At 35.9% G+C, this 12,513-nt stretch overlaps 1 protein-coding gene across 2 annotated transcripts in view; it reads left to right on the top strand.

Annotated features, from left to right (window-relative positions):
- The window catches only part of Mtpalpha (monolysocardiolipin acyltransferase Mtpalpha), a 75,232-nt gene that overhangs the window by 51,190 nt on the left and 11,529 nt on the right, over positions 1-12,513 (top strand). For both annotated transcript variants that reach the window (XM_081741714.1, XM_081741709.1), the window contains 3 exons: positions 4,758-4,928; positions 7,121-7,343; positions 10,913-11,122. In XM_081741714.1, the coding sequence (XP_081597840.1) occupies positions 4,758-4,928; positions 7,121-7,343; positions 10,913-11,122 (604 nt within the window). The remainder of the gene's footprint in view (positions 1-4,757; positions 4,929-7,120; positions 7,344-10,912; positions 11,123-12,513) is intronic.

Here is a 12,513-nt window from a genome sequence, read left to right as displayed (position 1 = left end):
AACCACAACTTTTTACGAAGTGCTGAAAATAGTGTTCTTCTTATTACTAGGATGTTTCCAGACAGTGCAATTGCTAGCGAGATGAAATTGCACAAGGACAAAGTGATATATATCATCGTGTGTGGATTGTGTCCATATTTTCAACATGAACTTAAGTCCTCGTTGCAAGAATGCGAACATTATGTCGTTGGATTTGATGAAGATTTAAATCCTGTTGCGAAAAGGACTCAAATGGATGTGAATGTACGCTTCTGGGAAGACAGCAACAACAGTCAAAACACGGTATTTGAATTCTGTTTTAACGGACCATAGTGCAGATACAGACCTACAACATGGTTTGCAAAATGTATTGCAGTCGCTTGAACCATCTAAGCTTCTGCAAATTTCAATGGATGGGCCAAACGTAAACTTGGCATTTTTAAGGCTAATTAAAGAGGAACGTTGTGCTAACCTTGGTACAGATGCTCCACGGCTTCTTGAACTTGGCTCGTGTGGTCTTCACGTTGTTCACGGTGGTTTTAAGACTGGTTTACAAAAAACTGGATGGGATTTGATTTCTTTTGTTAGAGCCTTGTATAAGTTGTTCGGAATTGTACCAGCAAGACGTGCTAAGTATTCTGAAATTTTTGCCACATTCGGTGGGTAGAAAATGCTAAAGTAGCAAAGCTAAGCCAAGAAATATTACCAGATGTGAGAAAGTATGTTGAGACTGTTGAGGGAACAAAGAGCCCAACTGTAACAGTTTCAGAATAGTAGCTGGAAGTTTGGACGACAAGTTCTTCTTGCAAAATTAGCGTTTTTTTCAATCCCTTGCTGAGGACTGTGAGCTTTTCTTGACCGAATATCTGTCAGACCCTCCCATGACTCCATTTTTACATGGCAGCGTCACTCAGGTCACGCACCGTTAAAAAAGAAACGATGAACAGGAAGAGTATCAATGAGATTGATGTTATGCGGAAATGTGAAAATATCTATATTTAATTTAGTACCTATCAATGGAAGAGGACTTGGGTATGCAACTAGATTAGCACAGAGGAAATGTACAGAGGTTAGTGAAAAGGAGACGCTGTGTTTTCGTAAACAAGTTCATGAATGCTATCAGCATTTGATTTCCAAGCTGCAGCAGAGTTCTCCGCTAAAGTATTTCCTTACAAAAGCACTAACGTTTCCTTATCCCTTCGCCGTTGCTCATTCACAGTAAGAAACTGTTGAACAAATGAGAGCAACGTTCGAAATTTTAGTGCAGAGTAATTGTGTCTCAGGGTAGAGACCTGCACGGGCCGGGCTTGGGCGGGCCGACTCTTATTATTTCTTTGGGCCGGGCCGGGCTTGGGCCGATTAATTGCAATTCTTTAATAATTATCGTTAAACGATAATTAGAATAAAGGCAAACGTTGAAGAAGTGTGCCCGTGAAAAATGTTACAAAATGAAACTTCGAAAATTTATCGGGCCCGGGCCGGGCTTAGGCCAAGAATTTTAAAAAACATATCGGGCTCGGGCCGAAAATCTCCAAAACTTTTCGGGCCCGGGCTGGGCCGGGCCTGCGTACATTCGGGCTGGATTGGGCTCGGGCCGAAAAATTCGGCCCGTGCAGGTCTCTATCTCAGGGTCCGATGTAGAAAAGGCAAACAGAGAATACAAGGCTCTAGTAGGTCAGATACATGTGTGAGAGAAAATGGAGTCTTACAAAAGAAGTGAACACAGATTTGATGACTTTTGGATGAATGTCTCATCACCAAAGGATATATATATCTGCAAGATAGTAAAGATCTGTCTAATTCTTTCACATGGTAATGCAGCTTTAGAAAGTTTTTTTTTTTTTTTTTCGTAAACAAAGAAATAGTAGAAATTTTGTCTGAGGATTCTTTAGTGGCGCAGCGTGTGTTGTATGATGCTGTCAATGTAGCTGGTGGCGTATAGGTCCTGCTTATTCCAAAACAGATGATACGATCAATGAGAAATGCATACGCGCGTCTCAAGGAAGTCGAAGAACATCACAGGAAAGTGATTTCAAAGAAAGATTGCAGGGCCGCTGAAAAAAAGAAAAGCACAACAGACTTAAATGAACTTGAAGCAAAGAAACAGAAAATTGTAAATCAATTGTCAGAAGTAGTTGCTACAATAGAAGAAGAGATGAAGAAATTGCGTGATTAGATTACTTCATTTCATACATGAATAAGGAGAAACTTGTAAAGTTTGCTCACTTTTTCATTACATTTTAACTTTTTTTAACTTTACGTACGATTTTTTTTCTTAGGAAAGATCGGGGAAAATATGGAAATGGTCGGGGAAAGTGGGGAAAAAGTCAGGAAATTGCTGAGAGAAATTTGCTAGAGACCCTGAACACACCAAAGACAAGAGTCAAAGACCAATCACATTAGAACCTGGTGGTATAGTAAAATACAACTAGAATTCTGCCACTATGTTTTAAACAAATAGTTGAGGTTTCAAAATGAATACCATTGGCAAGCGAGTAGCGATTTGTAATCTCTCACTTTTTACGATAGATGATGCCTAAAACTTCTCGATTATTTTTAAATGACGGTAAGTTACTCTTTTGAATACTATGTGAAGATCAGCCTTCTCTGTTTTAAACCAAATCGCGTTAGCAGTTTGAAAAACGTAAAGGTTTTACATAATTTGCTTTTGAAGCGCTACTTTTTTTTTTTACCTATCATAACTTCCCGATTCCAGCTTTCTGTAATATCTGCGTGTACGAGGCCTATCCAACGATTGCTTTCATTCAACCATTTTTCGGTCTTCACCTAGCTATTTTCCTGTGTAGGAACTCCTTAGGTAATTATACTTTCATTTGTATTTAGCGTAGCCTATATTTTTCTGCTCTTTGTTGGGCATTCTTGGCTGAGTGTCTCCCTGAAGATTTAATTTCTTATTCGATATGTTCTTGTCTTTCTGGAAATACTTCTTAGGAATTTCATCTTTGGATTCTGCTTTACTCTGCTTTCACTATCATCATAGATTATTATGAGTACGTGTTATATAACAACATTTTAGATTTTTTAAAGTATGTTTCGATTCCATTTCAAGTGTTTCGCCCTTTGGGAAATCTCTCCTTCCTCTTCCTTTAGTAATTTCTTAAATTTACCTGTCTGCAGTTAATTCTGAATCCAGGCCAGTAATTGACGTGGTTTCTTAAAATTATCTTGTTTTTACTTCTCACCGCTTATACGGAGGCCATATTCTTCTGCACTTTGCCCCGAGCATACAAGTTGTCTTTATCTCATACTGTATCACATACAATACATAGCAGTGTATTCCGTACGGGCGCTAAAGAAAATGATTCCGTACCATCAAGCATGAAATGATTTATTTATTTATTTTATTTTATATTTTTTTATTTATTTATTTATTTATTTATTTGTTAAACATAACGTCGAGTGATAAATTCTATAATATGTATTGTTTTAACATGCAGAGCAATTTAAGTACGAGGGCGATTCAGAAAGTAATGCCTCTAAGGTGATAACTTTGTGTTTGGCAGATACCACCGATACAGATATCAGTGGAAAGCTTGCAGTGTCAGCTACAAATGGTGGCATCATTTTTCAACATAGTTCCCATTACGAGCAGCACACTTGCGCCAACTAGAAACAAGATTTTTCATGCTTTGGCGAAGAATTGTGGTGGCTGCTGGCGACACCACTGCCGAATTCCTGCTTCCACCTCCGTGTCACGACTGTAGCATTGGTCTTTAAGGTGATCATTAAGTGCGGGAAAGAGCCAAAACTCGCAGGGCGCAAGATCCGGACTATAGGCAGGAAGAGGCACAATGTCAACAACACTTTGCCAGCAGATGGGACAATGTGAGTTTATATATATATATATATATATATATATATATATATATATATATATATATATATATATATATATATATATATATATATATATAACGGAGGAGAGGAGATGTGGCGGTATTCCATCGTCTGACGCTTCGTTTCCTGTTTCTAAAGATGTATCCACGACTCGTCGCTGGCGATGGGTGTTTCTGGGCGCACAACCTTCCGCAATCAGAAATTCAGTGACAGTCCGCTGTTTGAACTGGACGTTACCACTGGATGCCATGGATTGCTCCATTACTCTGGAACGAGAAGATGAAACAAGTGACATTCTACAACTTAAACATCAGTGCATTAATGATAAACAGTTCATAATATTTACAGAACATTTTTTCAAGTAGTGGACTTGGAGGCATTACTTTCTGAATCACTCTCGTAAATAGACAAATAAATACTTAAAAAGCAGTTTTCCTTTTTATTGCTACGTTAACATCAGATTGAAAAACACTGTTCTATTGTGCAGTAGAAAACATCAATTTATATATAAGATACAATTTATTTTAAATAACCCTTAAAAGTTAAACAATTAATAAAATTGTGAAATTGTGATTTTTGAAAAAAGTATGTAATCCATTTGTCAGAAGTACATCATTGGATACTTTAGATACTTATTTCTGTTTCGTTGGTGCCATGAAAAATTTTATATAAAATACTCTTGGTACAAACATTTTATGGTTGTTTTAGACATAGTAATCAAAGTACAAAAATATAGTAATCACGACGAAAATAATCGCAATTTGTTGTCTGCAGTACGTATAGGTGTTTTCCGAAATATTTGGTAATAAAGATTTCTTAAATGCAAAATTCTTGCACAACATTTTATATTCATTTACCTATTTCTGTTCATAATTTCATAAAGAATATTAATGAATATATGTACTTTCTTTTTGTTACAGAACTATTGGAGTACTTGGTGCTGGTCTAATGGGAGCTGGTATTGCTCAGGTATCTATAGATAAAGGTTATAAGGTTATCCTTAAGGATACAAGTGTAAAAGGAATTGGCCGAGGTCAAAATCAGATTCAGACTGGATTGGATTCGGCAGTGAAAAGAAAAAGAATCACATCGTAAGTTTGAATTTTTTGTATTACGTGTAGTTTATCGCGTAAAATTTTACTTCTTGTGTCTATAATAAAATATATTTTTCGTACCAACAGAATCATTACAGAAGGTAGGTTCTGGTTTATGGTAATGAATTCGATCGCTAGGTAGCAGCACACGTAAACATGCCCAAAAAGTTATGCAGAAACTTCGCTGCAGTGCTGTGTTAACTTGCAGGGATTACGGCTGTTGTATGTATGAATGACTATTTGGCTCTGAAAATTAATGTCCTTTCGGGGTGGTTAGATTTGTCCCCTTTTGACATTGGCTATATTTGTAGTCAGATAACGGTGTATTACAAGAGGTTTCCGTGATTGAAAGGAAGGAATCGACACTGTGTTGAATCGCAATGAAACTAGCATCCCTATTGTTACTAGCCCCTCCAATATTGGGCATAGGAGATATCGGAGGCCCGGGTGTACCCCCGATGTAGTGCAACGTGAAAACCCACAGTCTGACAATACAGCGATGACAATACAGCGTTCCGCCACGCCCATAAATCGCATAATTGTGGAAGATTTACATTTGGTAAAGAAGCTGAAGACTCTAGTCATGTTCTGTCCTACAGTCGAAAGAAAGCTGTAGGGATCCAATCTCATAGCACAGGGGATTGATGGAAGTTCCTGTTGACTCTGGACGAGGCATAATTGTGTCAGAATGTGATGAAAAGAGTACCATTTACTGTCGTGCCCGTGATTCGAGAGATCGGTTCTGATTGGGCAAGGACGTACGTGAGTTCGGACCTTTTCTTCCCTCCCCTCTCCCCCCGAAATCCTGACTTTTCTCGATTTTAGAGATGATTTTACAGATTTTAATTTATCCTCATATTGAATTAGACACAGCCAAAAGCTTTAGACCCCTTCCGAAACAAATTCCTGCATACGTGCCTGTGACTGGGTACGTTTTCTACCAGCTTTGTGACTATTAGTGGCTACTTCCATCATGTCAAACTTAACACTACGCAGAATGGACAAAAAGGCTAAATCAATATAGCACATTACTAGAGTGCAAAACATTTTGGAGTCTCTATTCTTCCATGGTATTCCATTTCTAAATGGCAGCGCCATATCTCGTGTTTACATTCACAAGGGTAGGGCGTCCAATCATAGAAGAAAGTCAGTGGTGATGTACATGGAGTGGATGGCATATGAAACTGAGATATTATGCAATCCCTTTTACAGACATTCCTGTGAAATCTCCTTGAGTTTTATGGGTTCCCGTTATTGAAAGAGCGTTGGGGCCTTGGTAGTCATGCACACTCGGCGGTCTTGGGAAAGTTTGTGTGAGGGATGATACAGACTTGATCCAACTGTGTTTCAGCTCTAGTCTCCTTCAGCGAAAACAGACACAGGGCGATAGCTAACAGATTAGCGTACACATAGAGTAGAATCGCTAACCCTCCAGCAAAAACAACTATTAAGAGTTCGAATCTATGGATCGGTTTTTATTTTGTTTAAAACATTGTTCCATACACTTCGTGATTATGATTTATAAATAAATATACTGTTGTTGAAGTGATGAATGAACTTCCTTTTTAGCCTTCCGCCAAAAACGGCAAAGTAAAATTAGAGCTTGGACACAATGTAGTCACATTTTTCCTTTATTTTAGGGGTGGAATAGTTTTGTCTAGTTTTACCAAAGATATCGCGTTCCCGCTATCTATAAAAATACTTTTCTATTGATTAACAAAGTACCGGTAGTATTATGTGGAGAGGAATCTTGGAAAACAAAATGCGTAGTGTTAAGGGACGTTACAACACTAAGTTAGAACAAAGTTTCAGAAATTGACAATACTTGAAAGTAACGATCACTTCATTGTATAATACTAAGCTAGTAATTGATCTAGCTAAATGTTAGTATTTTTTCCTCCTATTAAAAACGACATGAGAAACTATCAACACTTGTTTTGTAACTGAAATTAATTTGATTGTAAAACCTTTTCTCTTATCAATGTATCAATGTCAAAACTGTACTTTTACGTCGAATTAGTCATTCCTTTAAATCCTTTGAATTCCTGATTTGTTCTTAAATATATTACGAAGCTGTTATCATGTAGTAATTTAAATTCTAATTTCCAATAATATGAATAGTATACATATAAAGTACCTCTCTGTACAATGGATGGAAATAAGCTTTCCTCTTATGATGTATTTTGCAGATTTGAGAGAGATCGGTTTTTAGCCAATCTGGATCCTACGCTTACGTATTCTAATTTTGCTCAATGTGATATAGTAATTGAGGCTGTATTTGAAGATCTTGCTTTAAAACATAATGTTCTGAAAGAAGTGGAAGCAGTTATTCCTCCTCATTGTGTATTTGCTTCTAATACGAGTGCCTTGCCAATTGGTAAAATAGCAGCTGCTAGTAAACGACCGGATAAAGTAAGTATATTACGTTGTGCTATATATGAGTATATGTTTTCTTATAGAAGATCGTAACATATTCGCACTGTGTCCCGAAAACGATCATCCTCTGATATCATGCTTTTACAGATGCTTTCCATATTACGGAAATATGTCTTGGTTATTTCTAGAGCATGTAATATTCTAATTTTTGTATGGAGGTATCGTTTCTCACAGGGACATAGATATAATTTCATCCGATTGCATTGTCGTAAAGTAGAGAACCAAAATTTTGATTTTTTTAAAAGTAAAATTGTGTAGCTTACAAGGTTGGCAAAAACCATGGTTTTAACTGAAAAAACAAAAACAAAAAAAAAAAAAAAAAAAAAAAAAAACAACTTTTTTTGTTTAAACCTTTTTTTTTTTTTGGTTTAAATAATTTGCTCTATGCATTTATATCACATATGAACAGAAAAAATAAGTTTGTTTCGCCGTGGCGTTATTATGTAAAAACCGGGTTATGTTGGAAGGGGCTACATAACCTTAAAGCGGAATCCAAACCGCTTCTCGCCTTACATCTGAGATAAATTTTCCTCTATTTGAACTCGAAACCGGGACTAATTGGCCACAAATGCGATACGTCTGCCGACTCACAAAGGACTCATGATAAAAATACGTTGTACTGATCTTTACATACTTGTTAATATAATTGTCAAGAGTCTCAGAAGGACAAGAAGATAAACAGTTGCACAATTGAAACCACTATAAAGAATTACATGTGGACATTTTCAAAATACTGTGATAGTCCAAGTTTGTTCACGACGACTTTAGTAGTACAAGTTAAAGAACTACAACGACGTAATTTGCATGTCAGTAAGAAAAGTGAATAATGATACGAATTATTTGAGTCCACTTTGGCTCTGACCCATTTATATATAAATACTACCAACGATACTTCTGATTTCAATAAATGCCTCTCGTGGGGTTTGTATGACCCCCTCCCCCCCAAAAAAGTACGGTATTTCGATGTATTTTATCAATAGTCAACATTATTAAAAGGAAACAATATTTAAAATTTGATTGCAATTGCATAACAATAATAATAAACTATAAACAAAAAAAAAAAAAAAAAAAATCACAGAAGAAACATTCATAAATTTATATTTTAAAAAGCAGAAACTGCTATAGTAGTATAATCTCTTTGAGTAATAAATGGGGAATTAGGTCTGAATATAATACGAATAATATGCGGGAGTGAAACGTGATAACCCACAAATGTGTGTTCATCAAGATTTTACTAACACTTACACCTTTACGAACATTTTTCGGTTTTTTTTTTTAATAGCTGGTTTAAACCAGCCAACCCTGGTAGCTCATAACTTAATAGTGGTCGAGACTTTCGCGAATTTATGGTACAGCGTATACAGTTTGTGGGCGGTTAATTGAAAGAAATAAATTAATGGATATTATATAAAAGAAAAAGATTAATTCATGTAAGTCAATTTGTAAGATCTTTGTGAGTGAATGTAAGGTAGAGACTTAGGAACAAATCTCTACAATGATAGTTACTATGCTGATCTCTGCGAAGATGGAAACTGGTTATCGCGAGCGTCGAATGTAATCCGATGAATGAATGATAGTACAAATGAGTGTGAGAGTGACTAAGACCGTATGACAAGTGTATAATCAGTGTGATCTCGAGTTTCCCTTGTTTTTACGTTTTGAAGACGACCATGCCGACATGAACACAAAAGAATCCATTTCTGTACGGGGAAGAGATTCACAAACATACAGAGTAATCCCAGATTCTAAAACTACTAAAGAATGAGGAAGATTTGTTTGTGTAATCTACAACTCAGCACAAATATTTTATCAATTAGGAAGAAAAAACAAAGGACTATAATGTAAGCATTGCTGGCACGGGTGCGGTTTCTGTCCGAGTTATGACCTGAGACATGCCATGATTTAGAGAATACCCGACAACATAACTTTAAATTTTTGTTAGTCTAACGTATAAGAATAAACTGGTTTAGCCCATCAATGGCCGGAATCGACATAGGGAACCACGAAAAAGTAAGGTGTTCGTTTTCCGAAATCATGGAAGAGCAGTCGTTTTATTATTATTATTATTATTATTATTATTATTATTATTATTATTATTATTATTATTATTATTATTATTATTATTATTATTATATGGATAATATATTACATAGGTAATTAAAGAACTGAGTACGAAAAAAAAGAGGATTTTAGTGTCGTTCGATTTCATGGTAGATGTGCACCGCGATTTATTAATTAGTAGTCTACCAGTGTTCATTGTATTGTACATGTTTTGATTTTCCATATTGTAATGCAGACAAGTGAACTATTAGTTCTAAAGAGACTAAAGTTCGATCGAGGATTTGAGTGTTACCAAAACCAAAGCAAGCATCAGAATGCCAATGAAGATCTTGTAGAATCGCCACCCGACATAGGTTTCTACGCTTTAAGAGCAAATTTGACCTTTCTGTTTTACTCAGACGCCAAGGTCGGGAAAATCACCAGGCTTAAAGGAGGAGCATGTAAAACGCTGATGCCTGCAAAACCTGTGGATTGGCGGAGATGATGAACATTGAGCAAAACGGAACCTTACATTTGTATGCAGTGGGGAAAGTACAAAAACTGGGTGCAGTATCGAACATGTGTAAACGTTGTAGCGTGACAGTTTCTGCATCTCTTCTCACTGGACATCAGTTGTCAACTATTTCTCTGCTATATCACCTCAGGATAAACAAACATATGGTGTCTTTGTCAGTATTGGGGAATATAAAGAATTGAGCCAATGTGAGTTTGAAACAGTAGAACCAATTTTGCCTTCGTTATAGTGTATAAATCATTCTCAAGAGATTCTCTCGTACATTCGTCCTTGTAGATGATCGAATGCCCATTGTTCCTTTACCAGCATTCAAGACTTCAGTGAAGTCAAAACAACAACAAATACCGGAAGTGTTCATTCTGGTTCACTCTTGCTACTTCGGGAAGAAAATAATTCCACAATCAAATAACAACCCAAAAGTAAGCCAGTAAAACAGTAAAATTTACTTTCAAATATTAGCTAAGAGGGACAAACTGTGAAAATAAAAGGGTTTCATAATTAACTAATGGAGGAAACAACCGATTTCGATTTTTAACATTCCAGCTTCTCTATAGGTGTTAATTCAATGTTACACAAAGAGTGAAAAAGTGCATGACAACATTCAGGACATTAGATTGTCCAAGCACAACATGTAGTTTGTGGTACAAGCCATATGGTCTGAGTGAAAGAATGCCGACTTAAAGAATGAGTGTGTGTATAACTTTTCTAGGAGCGGACTGAGTAACGTACTGGTTAACGCATCGGCACGGTACGCAGAAGATTCCAGGTTCGAGTCCCGGTCCATTCATGCACTTTTTCACTCTGTGTATCTCCCATAATTGTTTAAATTCGTAATTGTACAAAAATAAAATACTAGTAATGCTATAGGAATTACTGTTGAAGCCATTTTATGTCTTCAGATGTTTCAACGATAATATTAGTTTTGTCATAATAAGCCTTTTCTTGACTTTTGTTTTCTTTATTTGTTTAGGTTGTTGGAATGCATTACTTTTCTCCTGTTGATAAAATGCAGTTGTTAGAAATTATTACAACGGATAAGACTTCTCAGGACACAGCTGCAACTGCAGTAGAGGTTGGCCTGAAGCAAGGAAAAGTGGTCATAACTGTAAAGGATGGACCAGGCTTTTACACCACACGTATCCTTGCTCCAATGTTGGCTGAAGCAGTCCGTCTTCTGCAGGTGAAAGAAATGTTTACAAGTTGCATAGTCTAAATAATCGTAGAGAAATAAGAGTGTACTTTTACTTCCTTCTTTTTTTATTTAGACTTTTTTTTTTTTTTTTTTTTTTTTTTTTTTTTTTTTTTTTTTTTTTTTTTTAAAGTATAAATAACAGTCAAGGTCTAAAAGTGCAAGATGCGACTAGGCTGCAGAATGGAAGATCGGACCTCCAGCTTATTGTGGCGGTGCACTAACCATTACACTGTTCAGTTTATTCCTAGCCAAACATATTCACTTTTGAGATCGGTAGTGAACTTGGCCAAAATTATTCTTATGCAGGGACAACCCAGTCGAATATGCTGTAATATCTAAAAATATATTTTTTATTAGTTATCCAAGTTCGATATATCCATCTGCTCATAGTTTTGTCTATTTAATTTGTCCTGTTGATACGTTTAATATTATCCTGATTATCCGCAATCGTTAAACATTATTCTGATCTACGGAAGTAAGTAGATTGGACTCAAACATACCAGATAATGGCATTGAAAATGCAAATTAGAGGTGGACGAGCTTATCAGCTATGTATTGGCAGTTTCTGGAAGTAACTCCAATAATAGTGGATATTTCAGCAAAGGAAGCTGCCTCTCACCTCCTTTTTATATACATATTTGAAAGACTTTGTCAACTCGGTAGGAAAAAAAAAAAAATAGTTTTTATCCCTGCAATGTTTGTTTTGAGAGTTAGTGGAATGGCTTTCTCGTCGTACCCGAAGATACAAATAAGGGAAACAATCAGAATTTAAGGGAAAGAAACACACATTTTATTTATTTATCTATTTATTTATTTTTTTTTTTCTTTTCCGCCCAAGTGGCTAAGATGCACGGTCCCGGATATTCCTGGTAAAATACTTGCTCGCATACAAACCAAAATAGGTTCAGTTCTGCTTTAAATTGTAGATTCGGTCTTGCGTAAACTCGACGCTGGAAACATACGTTAAATTCCATCAATCAGAACTTTGTAATGAAATATCAATGCTATTCTCAGAAAGAGGTCTCAGTTTTTATTCATTATAGAGTTTTTAGTGTATTAAATCCTTAAATAAGAAAATGATGGCGTTTATAAACGCAACACACTCGTGTTTTGCTTTGTTCCCTATAAGTGTAACAATGCAAATTTCAGTGTTAAGCGGATGGTTTTTATCATTTATAGAAGAATTTTTTTAAAGGATTTTTACAAGTAAGAGCTTTACCTTATTGTTAAAATTATATTATTTGTATTTATTTTTTAAAAGTAAAAATATACCCACAGTGTAAAGTTGAAAACTCAAGGTGATAAGTTTTCTTCAAGTAAATCACTGGGGAAATGGAGGTATGATTTGTGTTCAAGCTAGTGAAATAATTCATACAAGT

Source organism: Thermobia domestica, chromosome 2 (genome assembly GCF_964235325.1).
Source record: "Thermobia domestica chromosome 2, izTheDome1.hap1.1, whole genome shotgun sequence".
Lineage (NCBI taxonomy): Eukaryota > Metazoa > Arthropoda > Insecta > Zygentoma > Lepismatidae > Thermobia > Thermobia domestica.
The sequence above is the reverse complement of the archived record's forward strand: the minus strand, read 5'-3'. Positions and strand labels throughout refer to the sequence as shown.